The 16,013-nt window shown below is 34.9% G+C and overlaps 1 protein-coding gene across 11 annotated transcripts; it reads left to right on the top strand.

Annotated features, from left to right (window-relative positions):
* The first annotated feature begins 2,157 nt into the window (after positions 1-2,157).
* On the top strand, positions 2,158-11,078 carry LOC127845678 (uncharacterized). 11 transcript variants are annotated; one of them, XM_052376738.1, is made up of 6 exons: positions 2,158-2,377; positions 3,694-3,755; positions 4,530-4,591; positions 6,265-6,326; positions 9,467-9,643; positions 9,778-11,078. In XM_052376738.1, the coding sequence occupies exons 4-6, from the start codon at positions 6,308-6,310 to the stop codon at positions 10,758-10,760; spliced, it is 1,179 nt and encodes a 392-aa protein (XP_052232698.1). In that variant the 5' UTR covers positions 2,158-2,377; positions 3,694-3,755; positions 4,530-4,591; positions 6,265-6,307; the 3' UTR covers positions 10,761-11,078. The 11 variants fall into 11 exon arrangements, with proteins under 11 accessions (XP_052232698.1, XP_052232700.1, XP_052232707.1 ...); XM_052376739.1 differs by lacking the exon at positions 2,158-2,377 and adding an exon at positions 3,040-3,067; XM_052376737.1 differs by lacking the exon at positions 2,158-2,377 and adding an exon at positions 3,139-3,362.
* Positions 11,079-16,013: the final 4,935 nt, after the last annotated feature.

Genomic DNA, 16,013 nt, shown 5'->3' with positions numbered 1-16,013 from the left:
GCAATCAGCTTAGCAGTACAGAACAGAACAGACATTTTATTTAGACTTATACATAAGTACATCGTCTTAATACAAACAGTATAAAATAAATATGTCACGTTTTCATTTCATTTAAGTTGAAAACAAATATATATATAAAACACACACACACAAAAAAAATACAAATGAAGAAAAAGCATATAGTAAATTTTCTAAACATATAATGACAGAAAGATTTGTAGGTGATACCGGTTAGACTCTATATGGTATAATTGATAAATGAATTGCGAATTACAAATGCTTCTTTTATATATTTACACAACTTGACAAGTTCGTTTTTATCGGATGAAGTCAGTAATTGGTGATACTTAAACGCAGATGGATTAACATATAAATACCTTTTAAGGTATTTTTGTCGTAAAACACTAAAGCATGGACAAATACAAACAAAGTGAAACTCATCTTCAATATCTCTACTATTGCAACAAACAGCCATTGTTAAGTTTGTCGCTTCCACCGCGGGTCGATTTCATTCAGACTTTACCACTGTACAAGTGCCAACTGGAAACATTGCAAGATGTAAAGATACGCGATGACTAATCTAGACGTGTTAACATGCTCACGGTGGAAATCGGCACTTCGTTAAAGTTACTGTTGCAAATGTGTATGCTTTGTAAAGAAGCGTTAGAGTTGTGACAAAGTTTTGTGCGTTATGTATGCAATTTAAACATAAAAGTTAATGTATATTTTACATTTTGAACATTTATTTTTGTATTCATTGAGCAGTTTTAATTGGACAATGCACAAGATGAACATTTGAGATGTTTCCACCTTAAAAATTAGCATTGTTGAAAATTGAAACATTAAATGTCAAGAATTGTTTATTTGAACGGATATTATTTGACATGTATGTATAATTGCAAAATGGAACATATCAACTGAATACTCAACACGCGCAACATTTCTGGTGATGAAAAATATTGGCAGTCTTTACCTTCCATACTCAGTAAGGTTTCTCCAGAAAACTATTTCTTGTTGAGAAATTTGCGTTTTTCATGACCATGTTGGGAAAACATGGATACCATCTGGAGAAGGCCAGGAAACCGTTTATGAGAAGTGACTTTATACTTCTTTTTGGTGACAAAAAAACCTTATTTCCAGCCATTTTGTTGCAATTTCTTTGCTTTGTAGAGGCACATAGTAAGTCTATGTATATGATATTACACTTCTCACACGGTATCTGGTTTCTTTGGGTGGCTTTGCTGAGCCCGACTTTTCAGTTTATTACTGACGCCACGTCAGTAAGTCAGAACTATTAAAGGGATCTCGCTTTTTTACCGAAATAATGTCGGACACTAATCAAACGGAATCCCGCTTTAAATTGTCTTCTTTACGATGCCCGTTCATAACTGCAACTGCATACATATCATGGTGATTTTCGTCTTGATTTTTATTGCCCAAGAAATCAAGACATCGTCTGCCGTGTGGTGTAGTCCTTCAGCTTGGACGTTTCTAAGTACGCCTTTCTTCATGTCTGAAAGTAAATGTAATTTATTGGTTGTAAACAACGAGAATCAAACCCTCTTGGCAAGGTTATGTGTTTATGTAATACAAAGGAGTTACCGTTTCACTTACACAGGATGTACACTTAGGTTAATTCAGAAAAGCTACTTATATGGACTTTTATGATAAAAATATGTTGTCATTCAGATGATGCGCGTGCAAACGCATGAACGCACGCACGCACGCACGCACGCACACACACACACGCGCACACACACGTGTACACACATACATATTTCTATACATTTGGTTTCCAAAATTATAATGTTAACACATTTAACAATACATCTTTTTAATAAAGGGGATATTTGGGAATAAATTAACATAAATACAAGGTAAATGAGGTAAAACGACTAGTTATCTCAGTAATTAATAACCTAAAGCGTTTTTTTCCTTTTGCTTTTTCTATATCATTCTTATTTGATCATTTCGTATACTAAATACATAATCGACTGACAAAATTGTGCACATTCGATTAGCTGCCAAGATAGAATAATTGCGTTTTGTGTATCAAGTGAACTGTATTTAAATCGTTGTAATTTTAAATCTTTTCTTTACGAGGCATTCAATATAAATCCTATGAATGAATATGCATTCAACTGCCGAACGAATCGATTCAAAATCATTAATATTTTAGATCAGTAAATATGAGTTCGTGAACATGTGTAATTGTATTATTTGGAATGAATAAAACAAGTCAACAGAATACTTATTATACTTGACATATTGATTTTAATGTTTGGACAATACCGTAGGCATTAAGACATTTCGTTGTTCCTTGTTCTTACTTAGCGTATCGTGCTAAAGAAAGTGTGTGTTAGCGGCAAAACAAGAGGTAAACTTTAAGCAGTTATATTAATTTAAGAACGGTTATCTGTTTTGCTTACTTTGCGTGGTGGAATAGACAGACTATAGCGTATGTTTCAATATTACTGAAAGATTGAGGCATACAATAGGGTTACACTTTTCTAATCGTGCAATGAAACTGTATATGTATTGTAAAATAACTAAAAGGTTACACATTAGATTTACATGTATTTACATTTTAAGATCAGAACAAGTAAATTTTTCTGACATTTATCCGATTGGACAAGACATTCAAAAGTTAATTTTGCGCCTTACAATCGTAAATACTTTTCTGGAAAGAGTTTATTTGATGTCTTCACTGTTATGTATAAATGTTATTCATTTTAAACTTAATTATATGTTTTTTTTGAGTTTGTTTGATATAGTTAAGCCATCAAAGAATAAAAAACACACATGACAAACACTAATCAAGCAATATTCTGAGGTATAACTGAAACCCATATAAAGTAGGACATTTTTGGCCGATTTTTAACAAAAAAACACGGGATGAAAAATAAGCATTTAGTGCTAGATCTTGGTTTAGATATGTTACTAGGATTAGTTTATATCCTACATTAAATTTAACAAAAAATAATTTTATTGAGTATAACACTAAATAAAGATATGCTACATACAGTGCTTTCCACAGTTTTTTTTCAGACGCCCCGGGCCATTAGAGGTGGGTTAGGGAGGGGCCCCTTCCGTTTTTACATCTATCAAGTCAAATAACGTTAATCGATGCGTAATGATTTTTGAAGAAAAAAGGGAATAAAGTGATAAAGTGAAGGTTTACTTTGTGTTAACCCTTTCATGCATATATACGTACAATTCTGACTCCATTGATTCCCGAAAACTAATGTCATTGCCGAAAGCTTCAAGTCAGTTCGCCGTTATCTACGGAAAGCCTACTCCCTGCCACATCTGCCTCATCTGCCGCATCTGCACGATAAAGAGTTGTATAGTTTATGCAAGAGGTTTGAGTTCTTCAACTATATTCATTCACAAATGGAAACATTAAGTAATTAACGTGTTAAATGGAATATTTTTGAACGGAGCTTATATAGAAAAGAATCAATAAACAATTTTTGTATTATACGTGTCACGGAAGAGATTGTTTATGAAGGTTACAATATACTAAATCTTTTTGGCGTGCAATGCTATACTCTCTAAAAACATGAACATCATTTATTTGAAGACACGGTTCTCTGTAGGGTCACTTGCCATGACTTTATTTTAGTATATTTCTGTGTGCATGTGGCAGGGAAAACATTGTTGTTTACTAGAAATTCACTCTTTTATCTGAAGATTGGAGACTACATAAGACTTTGACAGATGGCGGGAAACCCTCATGAACTGGATAGAAGCCGGTAAATAGATGGCCGTAAAACAGTGACTTTTGATTCGTGACGAGTTCTTTCTTACATATCGCGTGACCTATCTTTTTTATTGCTTAAATCAATTCGGCTTGGATTGCTCTTCGAGAAAAGGTATGGTTATGAGGGTCACTATGCGCAAAAGTTTGACTTTATTTTTCGTTAAAGTTATTGCTTTTACATTGAATTTGTGTAGGAAATCTTTTACTATATTGTGACCTAAACTAGCTTTAGGTAAAAAATGAAATATCATCTGCAAGTGCAAAATATGACTGGGAAAGCTGATTTTTGGTCATTTCTTAGCAAAAGAGAAGAAAATTAGTGCATTTAATGCATGAATTTAGATTATTTGACCTGGAATAGTTGTTTTTCAAGTTGACCCCCCACCTTTGTATAGCCGAATAAGGGCTAAATTGCTTTCTGACTTAAATTCAAAGGCATTTTGGTTGACCGTGTAGCGTTATTGTGCTACATGAAGTCAGAATTCAACGCTAAGGACTCCGCAATCCAGTAACGCAACAATAGCTTGTGCGTAAAGCATGAACATGCAAACAGAGCCCCATTTCACCTACATGGAATGGCGGACATTTTTACATTTTTGACAGTGCAACAGATGCTTAACTGAGCCAGCTTTCATATTTAGTACAATCATGCATATAACAAGCTTTATCACCTCAAAATTTTCATAGAAATACACTTAAAATACATAAATGCATGTTTTTTTCTTCATTTTATATCTATTTCTATTGGGTATTTTGACTTTTTCAGGAAGATGAATGTCTGCGACTAAGCCGAGGGCCACTGGATAAGGGTTGTTGACGGTAAAACAGGTAATAATACTAATTTATTATCATGTTCACAGGCAAATAAGCATATTTATGATGCTTAAGGTGTGAAATACTGTCCTAATCAGTTTTGTGGTCACTCAAACTCTTGCCGTCGTGCAATTCCTATGCAGTTTGTATCGATTATTCCGCGTCCTGACACGTAAAGCTCGTGCTCTGTTGGCAGCAGAAGTTGGCACTCAACATGTTTATCCTTGTTCCTGAGCATGTATGCAGCACAGCTGAGTTGATTTGCTTATTGTTACCCTACAATTAGCTTGTGTTTGGTACTGTTTTCTCACAATATGCTTACAGTCATTGTTCCGGCTTGAGAAGATGTCGCGTCCGACTTAAACATAGGATTGTTGTAGCGAGTGTCCCCTTCATCGTTTACCTTAGAGGGATCTTTTTGACAAAATTTGGCACTTTCAGCAACCAGTTTTGTTTTTTATTTGGTAAATGCTTCTCTCATTCAGTGATTTAAGGGCAGAATTGACCTTATTCGCTTGTCTTTGCATACAGAGGTGACATGGATCAATGATGTTTGTTGTGTTGAGAATTCTGCGGGAAGCTGTGTCCCCAAAAGAAGTACTAGAAACCCCTTTCAGGAAGCCTGCATTGATCTGAGCTGCCTTTCTGCCCCTGTTACTACATGGAACATCATTTCTAAGCTTAAAATGCTTGCCTACATATATGTATCTTGTTCATTTTAACCTTTCCGTCCATTCTATACCCCCAAAATGAGCATTTTTTCTTTCGCTTGGTTATGAACACCCATTTTTCCCAGATTGCCACCATAAAAATAGTCAAAAGTACTTATTTTGTGCCCAAAATATGTAATTTTGTATTCTCTTGAACCTCTAAATGAGAGCTGGCAATGCATATTGACCATCTGCTGCAGTTTAAAGGCACCCGTGACATTATATGCTAGGATATATCATTGGTCTCTGGCAAATAAATGGGCTCCGAGCGACAAGGCGCGTTTCAAGATTTCACACTTTTATTGGTGCTAAACAACAAGTTATTGGAAGCTTATTGATTTCTTCTCTTCACAGTATCTTTGATCTCTCATTTGTACTAATTTGTTTATTGTCTTGGATGATATTGGATTTTCTTTGCTTTGAAATTGACATTTTTGGGGTGATTAAAAAAACACACAAACAAGACATTATCAAAATTGCTTAGAGTGGAAATATCTAACAAATTCATTCTTTCACCACCCCGCATAAGCCCCACGTGCATATCCATTTGGTTTGTTTTGGTATTTTGTTGCAGATATTGAACTTAACACATTTAAATCTTAAAGGGACATTTAAGCTTTAACAGGCCTAAAATCGACTTCTTTGTACCGAAAACACCCGCGTGTGAAAATATGAAAAAAATGGCCAAATGGACAGATAATCCAGCCAAACTTATTATATGTGTGCAATATGAATAGGAAGGTAAGAATCTGCAAAAAAAACAACACATTTTAATCAGAAGATATTTTTCCTTTAGGTTACAATATACTAAATCTTTTTGGCGTGCAATGCTATACTCTCTAAAAACATGAACATCATTTATTTGAAGACACGGTTCTCTGTAGGGTCACTTGCCATTACTTTATTTTAGTATATTTCTGTGTGCATGTGGCAGGGAAAACATTGTTGTTTACTAGAAATTCACTCTTTTATCTGAAGATTGGAGACTACATAAGACTTTGACAGATGGCGGGAAACCCTCATGAACTGGATAGAAGCCGGTAAATAGATGGCCGTAAAACAGTGACTTTTGATTCGTGACGAGTTCTTTCTCACATATCGCATGGCCTATCTTTTTTATTGCCTAAGTCAATTCGGCTTGGATTTCTCTTCGAGAAAAGGTATGGTTATGAGGGTCTCTATGCGCAAAAGTTTGACTTTATTTTTCGTTAAAGTTATTGCTTTTACATTGAATTTGTGTAGGAAATCTTTACTATATTGTGACCTGAATGATTAAAATAGTCCACTATCTGCTGCGTCTAAATGACGTAGTACGCGTCATTTATAATCTGAGTCTATTAATAGATTCGGGAAAACAACGCAATAGTATAAGGTTACCCTTGTTTATATTCTCAATTTATAAAACGTTGCACACGAGTTCATTAATGACTCCAGTGATACGATAGACAACAACAAAGATGCTTCATAAGCGCTTAAACCGAATATAAAAGCAATAAAATATAACAAGAATTATCTTAAATTTGATATTTCTGGGAGACGTTCTTTTGTTCTCAACAGATAGCGGCGATCTTTTGTATTTACGGGTGCTAACAACGCAATATAAGAAGGTTAAGCTTGTTTATATTCACAGTTCTCAATTTATCAAACGTTGTACATGAGTTCACCAATTACTACAGGTATACTATAGACAACCTCAAAAATGCTTTTTAAGCGCTAAAATCGAATACTAGTATTAAAAATCAACTAAATCTAACAAGAAATATCTTTTAAAAAGGTAGTCGGCGTAAATGCTGACTTTGAAATAAAGTTTGCAATTTACGTTTCTAAATAATTTAATTGAAAACAAAAGTTTAACTTTTGCGTTTTTTTTTTCACTTGTAAGTCGCATATTCACCGCATGAAGTGTGTGTTATCATTGTCAAACCACACATAAGTGTAATTAGATAAAAATTATACTACGGGAATGCACATCATATGTACCCTCACATGCATTATTATGAGTTTATTTCGTCACTATCGAAATATATAGTATGCAAATACTTGATTTAAACGCAGTTTTCTTTCGACACATTTAAATCACACTTTTATAGCCGCGTCATGCAAAATGGGTCTTATGCCAAGTTATGCGTTTCGACCAGCGTATCTTAAACCCAACGTGTGCATTTGCGCAGTCTGGTCAGAGGAGATGCTGTTCGATATAAAATCACTCAATGTGTTATGGTCTCACTCATTATGTATCTCCTGACCAGACTGTGAGATGCGCAGGCTGAATGTGCTATATATTTGATTGGCGAATATGGAATAAGACCCATTTTCGCATTACGATGGTCATTAAAAATCTCATTGCGAAATGTAAATGGCACATTTTAGCACATTGTCTTTCGATACAATATTGAATTCAAAATAGCAAACTTGTAACTAAGTGCAGCTAATCCACGCGTTCAGGAACGATTTCCAGACGTGCTGACCGAGTACGGCAAACGTTTGTGGTTGGATAATTACACGTTTTTCCTCTTATCGTGACAGTATACTATTTCGGTAATGTTTGTTGTCTCATCTTGAAAGCAAAACTGTGTTAATCGTAAGTTAATTATATATCCCCTAGACGATTAAGTGAACGAGTACTGACCCTGAAATTCTGTGGAATGGATTATAACGCGTCATTGTAACTGGACCTCAATTTGTGTTGCTTTAACATACAGAGAGTAGTCCGGAATTACTTACACTGAACAGTGCTACATCCTTTGCGCTGAGCATAGACACAGTGAAGTAGCCAAAGTTCCGGTTTTATCTCGAATCAGCCTATGAAATATTCGAAAATATTCTTGCGTGTCTGCTGGCGTTATATAAGTCATTTAAGGTGAAAGATGAAAGCACGGGTCAAAAGGGCTGTCTTTATGACTTCCTAATTCGTGAGCAAAAAGTATTGCTCGCAGATATATATATTTTTTTTCATTTATTATCTTATGGTATATGGTATCAAAAATCAAACGTATTGTACAGGGAATTTTTATCATGAAATTATATTATTGGTGAGATAGGTATTCGATATTCCCACAATATTCATTTAATATGATGGTGATTGTAAATTGTCTGTATATTCAGTTCTCATTACCATTTTCATCATACTTTCTATGCTTTCAGAACCTCCAAAAAGGGCTATGTTGTTGCGTTTTCGTCTCAGTTATTTTTATGAAAATAAATAGGATGATAAAAAAGTGCACACAAATCTCGACCCGTTCGTTATGACACACTCTTTATAAATTTGAATGGCGTGTGTTCATTTCAAACTTGCGATTAATTTCGAAAAAAGAGTTGCGTCTTAAATTATGCAATAGCGAGCAACTTCAGTTTCTCCAGCGGTTTGATTTATTCTGTTATTTGACCTCCATTTAGCAATCGTAAACACACAGGTCAACACTTTAAGAACATGATAAGAGATATCGATATTATATCATTCTTTGACGAGTTTGAATCGTGATCTCGCGAAATCAAGTCTTATTTTGTGCTTCTGAATCGTGTTCTGGCGTTTTCGCACCTGCATGCAGAGGTCGACAAAGTGGTATTAACGGAATACTGTAAAATCCCTTAATGAAACCAAAAAAACATTGTGCTAGCAGTTAGCGTTAAGATTGCTAAAGGTAAAAATAAGGATCTTTTTTAATTTTCACTGCACAATTGTACTTGAAGAATAACAATTGGAACAGTATTCACAATTCGCATGACTTGTGTTCATGAAAACCTAATAAGACATTAATTTTAAACCCAGTGCTTGATATTTTAATTGTCTGGTAAGTTAATAATACAGTAGGGTTAATGAATAATGTGTGTTGTTGCACGTTCTTCACTGAATAGAATCTCACAAATAGAAATGCTGCATATATTTTAACACTGGGTGCATATATTTAATTTGTGATTTGCTATTAATATCTTGTTTTCAAATTGTTGGCAATAACTTGGGTTCATGATTTCTTGATAATTATTGAGATCTTCTGAGACAGAAGTTTTAACTCTCTGATCGCATAAATATGTTACATATTTAAATGTCTACTCCCATGGCGGAATTATCTATAAAAATGCGAGTTTAACACTCAATGCACATTTTTCTTTTATATTTAGTTATAAAGTCTATCATTGCACTATTGTCTTTAACATAACAGTTCTAAATCTCAAATTTCAGGGTCTATAATGTTTGTGTGCAACACAAAATACTCAGTTCGGTGGATATTACCTCTTCTATTGGTCAGTCTCTCAATCTACCTATGGTTGTTCCACTTCACTTCCGGGTGCTTCGGGGCCATACGGGGAAACTCGGTGTGCAAAGTGGACGGAGACCTTCATATGAGTGAATCGAATGGCATGTATACATGTTATTGTCATTGACAAATGATGTTTTCGCAGGCGTCATTATGCTTTAAATGAAGTATTAATATTTTATTTCATAACTAGTGACGTTGCAAATTATACAATTATGTGTATGTCTTGTTGCAGACGGTGTCCGACAACCTCATGCAGGAAAGAACAAAGGAAGCCGACAGAGTCCCGGAAGTTCAAGGCCTTCGACTTTGACCCAGCATAAAACGAATCCACTGGTCCCCGAAAGTGTCAACAACACTCTTTTGCGAACGTTCAAATCTCGGATTCTCTCCAACTCAACATTACCATTGCTAACACTATTTACCACATGGAATGATAATCCAGACAAATATATCGTTCATAATCTGACTCTCATTAACTGGCGGTCATTTCATCCTAGCGTGATTCCCGTAGTTTTCACTAACGAGAGCTCAGTTATTATCGAGTGTAACAAAGCGGGCGTCACGGCGTTGCCGCTTTCAAATGCTGCAGCAGACGGCATTCCCGTTCTAAAATATATGTTTCGTGACGCCATGAACCATTTCAAAACTTCATTGTATGCTTTCAGTAACAGCGATATACTTTATACAGACACGTTGATCCGCACGCTAGCTCAGATGATAAACTCTAAAACGATATATTTCAGTCGGCCTGTTTTAATTGTTGGATGCAGAACTAACGTCGAGAACGTCACATTAGAGGAAGGCTTACACTGGGAAAATATTACGCGCATTTCACAAAGTAGAGGCAAACAGTTTACAGAGTGGGCGGAGGACTACTTTATCACTTCACCGTCGTTTCCGTGGAATGAAGTCCCTGAGGTTGTGGTAGGGCGGCCGGGTTATGACAACTGGCTTGTGTATAATTCGCGAAAAATGAAATACAATGTGATAGACGCTACCAAAACGATCCTGGCTGTACATCAGACCACACTGGCAGGGAATAATGAAGGTCGTAATCACTCTAATAGAGACTATAATCTCGATTTATTAAATAAAATGTATAAAGGTATACAATACAAAAAAGGTGTAGTAGGTTGTATAGAAATGTATACTCAATATGAATCGAAACAATTTCAAGTCAAAACTAGAAAGGTGCGTTTTTCATGTAAAGTGTGATGTATTTGGTAATGTTTACTTCTTGTGCATAGTTTGGCATAGCTGTATAAGCTATTTTTTTACCAATATTTATTGCAATATTTTATGCAGAGGCAATATTGAACACCAATGGAAGCGGGATTTTTTTCTAATTTAATGGAAACCAAACAAACAGAAATTCTACAACTGTACCAACAAAAATTACTAATGTGTTCTTAAATTGTGCACAAACGGTTGTTTACTAGGTAATGCATTTATAAAATAGCCAATGATAACTTCCGATGTGACGCAATTGTTTGAAAATGTTGCAAATATCTAGAAGATAGATTTATTTGCGTTTGTTGTTGTTTATAAATAGTTTTGTTTTCTTTTAAGAAATCGGCCAATTAAATGCGTTTCAGCAAAGAGTTTTGAAACCACAGAAACATAAAATCACATCCCATTTGGAAAACGTTGGACCTTTATAGTTGTGATATCGGAGGAAAAATGAAACAGCTTGTTAATGATTTTTCTATTGTGGAGGGCCATTTTGCACCCAATTAAATCACCAAACAGTTGCTACCAAATATACAAGGTGTAGCATTTAAAAAGTGATGTGTTTGTCAGAAACACAATGCCTCCTATTGCGCCGCTTTGAAATAAAATTTCAATATATCGTTTGATAGGTTTACAAATTATCTCCCTTTTAATGCTTATTACTTCCCATGGATTGTATTTTTTTACCTTTGACCTTGAAGGATGACCTTGACCTGATCATTAACCACTAAAAATGTGCAGCTTCATGAATTACACATGCATGCTAAATATGAAGTTGCTATCTTCAATATTCAAAACGTTATGACCAAACTTTAACGAAGGTTAACGTTTTGGGACACACACAATGAATGAATGAATGAATGACAGACAGACAGACAGGCCAAACACAATATACTCCCGATCTTTCGATCCGGGGGCATAGAAAGCATTGGCATGATAAATATTTTGCATGATCCCAAAATAGAATAAAACAATACCAAACACGTGGCGATAAGACATCAAGATGACGACAATGAACGATCTGTTATTGAAAGGTATCACAATAGTATCCCAAAATGACTCAAAATTAGGAACAGAATATTCCTTATCCTTTTGATGACTGTTAAACAAAAATAACACATACTCGTATTAACGTACAGAATACACACACGTTAAACTCAAAAACCAAGTTGAAAATATTTGAATAAATGATGAACCAGCTCAAATATTGCAAGTAACCAGTCCGAAAAAAAAGTGATATGACATAAAATTATGTGATGCCGAAAATGCAATAATTAAATCCCCAATATTCATCATTTAATATACCCATTTTGTTTTCATCAAGATAGGGTTAATAAAAAACATGGTTGTACATTTGCAGATAGCTGCATACTACAAACACATTGGTAACGATCCACTTAGTCGAGTCAACAATGATTACCGGTATTTTGCCATTTAACAGCGATGAATTAAAAATATTATCGGATATTGCGTGTATGCCTATCATCATATACGTCAAAACAATATAATCGGGCTTTAAATATTCTTCGCTATGACATTTCCTGAGATGCATTACGATGATCTGGGATTAGTACTGTGGTAGTATTATTTGTACTACATTTAATCGTTCCTTGGAATGTTTTTATTCTGCTGGTCTATGGCATAATAAATCACAATTAAATGGACTTTAAATACGAATATTGCTTTTTAATGTCAATAACAATTTTAGGGAGTTAATATGTATCTACATCAGCGCATATGTTGACTACATAATCGTTCTTGGCTAATCGTATCTTTTGGCTCGGCATCCAACCTGTTTACTCACCAAATGTGATTCTGCAGTGACCGTTCAAAGGCGGTGACCCCAGAAAGATTTTATTTTGTATTTGGTTTCGGTTGTTTAATGTCTGTTGCAGTATTATCCCTACTTTGTACATGTCATTCCACTAAGGTCAATACCCTGGGAGTCAACTGATTTATAAAACTTAAAACAGATATTTTGGTGAAACCACAAGTGTTGTATTTGGAATAAAAAATCTAAATGACCATCTAAAAGTGTTTTCAAACCATGCCCCTTTGGTAAAAACTGGCCACTTCTCACGTGAGGGTGAATTTCTTGCATCAACGTGCTACTTAGGTCGAGTGTTTCTCGTCACTATTGTGGCATTGCTCTATTTGCATATAATAGCATCCAGGACATCCCCTTGTTGGTCATCTTGGTCCTGGTATTCATTATTTTGGTCATACCATCTTAATATTTATTTGAAAGCCGATTGTCTTTCTTAATGACATTTCTTTTTTTGTTGTTGTTTTTTGCATTAAATATATGTACAAACATTGGTCATAATGTTTTATTATCGAATATTATAATAGTTTTAAACGTCATGTTAAATGTACAAACATAGGTCATAATCCATATTTAGATAATGATAATTAAATAATAAAATGGTTTTAAACGTCATGATTTTGTCTGACGGAAGGAATTTTAATGTTGTTTTGACTTGTGTTATGTTTTACAAGGTATATGTTCAAACATGCTTCATAATATTTATTTTAGCTGAAATTTATTAAATTTGGTTAATAATGTCATATTTGTTGTATCATGGAAGATATTGTTATGGCCATTAGCTTCTTCTAAGGAAAGCACAAATATTTTCTACACGAAAATACCAAAAATGGTTGTATTTATTGAGAAAAATGATTTCTTTACTATCGACAGAATTTTCGTCTTTTCTAGATCTCAACTTTACTGACTCCTATTGTGACATATTGTTTGATTGAAATTTTGCCCAAAACAGTCATTTACCAAGATGCTGACCATATTCTTTGGCACTAAGGAAGAAACAAGACCGGTCACGTGCCTACGAAATATCCAGTCACAGTTACTAATGAACACGACATGGGTCGATGTATGACGTCATTTCTCAAAAGATATCAGAATTAAATCAAAATGGCGCCTTATATAGAATCAAAGCGCTGAAGGCACTGAAGGCCTGGGGCTAGATATAGTGTGCTTTGGAAGAAGTATTGTCCGAATTTCTCCCTTTGTCCGAATTAATACGGACTGACGCTAGAGGTTGAGTGCAGAAGCTCAGAGACTGTAAGAAAAGACAACATTTGTGTATATACTACACTGTAAATACACGGTGGAGAACTGCACGATACTGGTGGTGGGAACGATAACCATTTGTTAAAATCTACAGATCTGGTAGAGCTTCGTCTATATAGGCGGTGAAGATATACAACAACAACAACAACAACAACATGGCCGCAAAAAATATTATTGTTGGCGTCAAATACATTACTGTCAATAGCCTAAAATAGATTTTTATAACATAATCAACAGATCAGAGAAACACTCATATTTCCTTTGTAATGTATATACAAAAGAAAATCCACTTACCCTGATAAAGAACTGTGTACATATTGTGTACTTTTTCTCACGTAGAACTTTTCGCGCTCAATGTTATAAAGTGATGTTCTGTAATGATGATCTGCAAAGAACTACTTTGAGTGCGCATGAATTAAGTGGTAAATCGGAGTTTTGGGAATGTGGTTTTGGGCAGACAGCCAGTCCGGATAGGCTCAGAAATTGGTATCATTACTATGGCCTTGGGGCTACGCCCCAGGCCAAAAATGATAAACATACAAAATGTAAAAATGGATTAACTTTGATGTTATACATCTCCCTTCGTTGTTATTGTGTGTTTCTGTATATGCGTGGACAAATTAACATTCGCTTAATCTCACTACATTGCCCGATTTTTTTTAATAATATGAAATATGTTGAAAAACATCAAACTTAAGCACGCTGTAGAATAATCCGTGGAGTTTCGGTCCTTAGCGCCACCTCGGAAGTAGCATGGGCTCATTTATGAATGCATCGCAAAAAGAGGTGACGACCATTTTTCAAAACTGTTATCATCGGAGGGACCATTTTAACTCAGTTCGTACTTCAGGTCAGTTTGTACATAATTAATACTCCAAAAATATACTATTGCTACCTGTCACATTATGGTAAGAAATTGTAGGTGGAATTTGAGGACCAGTAAACATGACAGTCACAAAGTACACATATGTTCAAATAAGCTTATCGATGAGGGAGAGATTAAAGAATAGTATAGTTGACACAAGGCCGGGTATGTTTGTATTGGTCAAGCAAACGTGTTTATACAGTTAAATCTCTCATCAAAAGGTTTAATAAAGCTTGTAAATATTTGGGTGGTTTGTTTAATCCGTTCCCAGGGCTTCATTGATTCAGTATCTTTAGTAATCTAGCCAATCAGCAATAAGCACGCATAGAACACTGACCAATGAGATTCTCAGTAATCTAACCAACCAGCTTATTTAAAACACTGACCAATGGGATTCATAACTGAGTTTCACGGGGCAAATGTTAGAGGAAAATAGTCAGTTAGCATTTTGAACTGGTGGTGAACGGATCGAGAAAGATACAATCATGTAGCTATCAGACTGTATTTGTATAGCTGAAAATATATGTTATGTTAGACATTAAATTGGACTAGAAACTGATATATGTGTTGTTGAATATTTTATCCTACATTATGCAGAGAAACCAACATAAATAGAGAGGGGCGGACTTGTCCCATGCGCGACACGAGAAAATGGTAGTTAATGCAAATCTCGTCATCATGACAATACGCGCATGACGAGATATTGAATGATAGGTAACACACCAGTAATTTAAGAGAAATGAACATTGTTATAACTATGTGTCGTCCATGAACTATGAACGATTACGTGACACTACCGATACGTGTAGTACATTTACTAAAGTGTTTAAAATAAATATATAAATACGTGTTTTGTTGAGTGTTTTTTCGGAGTAGTTGTCTAGCGCAGGTTTTGAACTTTTTAACATTTTTTCGATAGCAAATTAAATATTGAAGTATAATACCACCAGCAGACCAGAATAAATAAAATCCAGCATGGCAAGAATAAGATGAGAGAAATCGTACTAAACATTTGCTACCTATCTTTGTTCGGCGTAGCTGTATACGCCAGTTTTTCACCTTAGCGTGACCTTTATAAGCGACCAATCAATTTGAATATACAATTTCCCGCATGTAGGCCTGAAACTTTCTGCAGTAGAAAACGTGCAATCTACAAACAGATTTTACATTAACATTAATATCTTATTGAATAGACTTTCTATTTTGGGGAAGTATACTACAGTTCTTTTAGCAAAGATGTTAACCGCGTATTCAACATTAAACGATTTTATCTCTAACGATAAGG

Source organism: Dreissena polymorpha, chromosome 9, assembly GCF_020536995.1.
Source record: "Dreissena polymorpha isolate Duluth1 chromosome 9, UMN_Dpol_1.0, whole genome shotgun sequence".
Lineage (NCBI taxonomy): Eukaryota > Metazoa > Mollusca > Bivalvia > Myida > Dreissenidae > Dreissena > Dreissena polymorpha.
The sequence above is the reverse complement of the archived record's forward strand: the minus strand, read 5'-3'. Positions and strand labels throughout refer to the sequence as shown.

What these genes read in the sequence shown, in the direction of transcription:
- LOC127845678 (XM_052376743.1), top strand. An exon ending in TCATATGAGTGAATCGAATG is followed by an intron (nt 9,644 to 9,777) that starts GCATGTATACAT and finishes GTCTTGTTGCAG; the next exon opens with ACGGTGTCCGACAACCTCAT.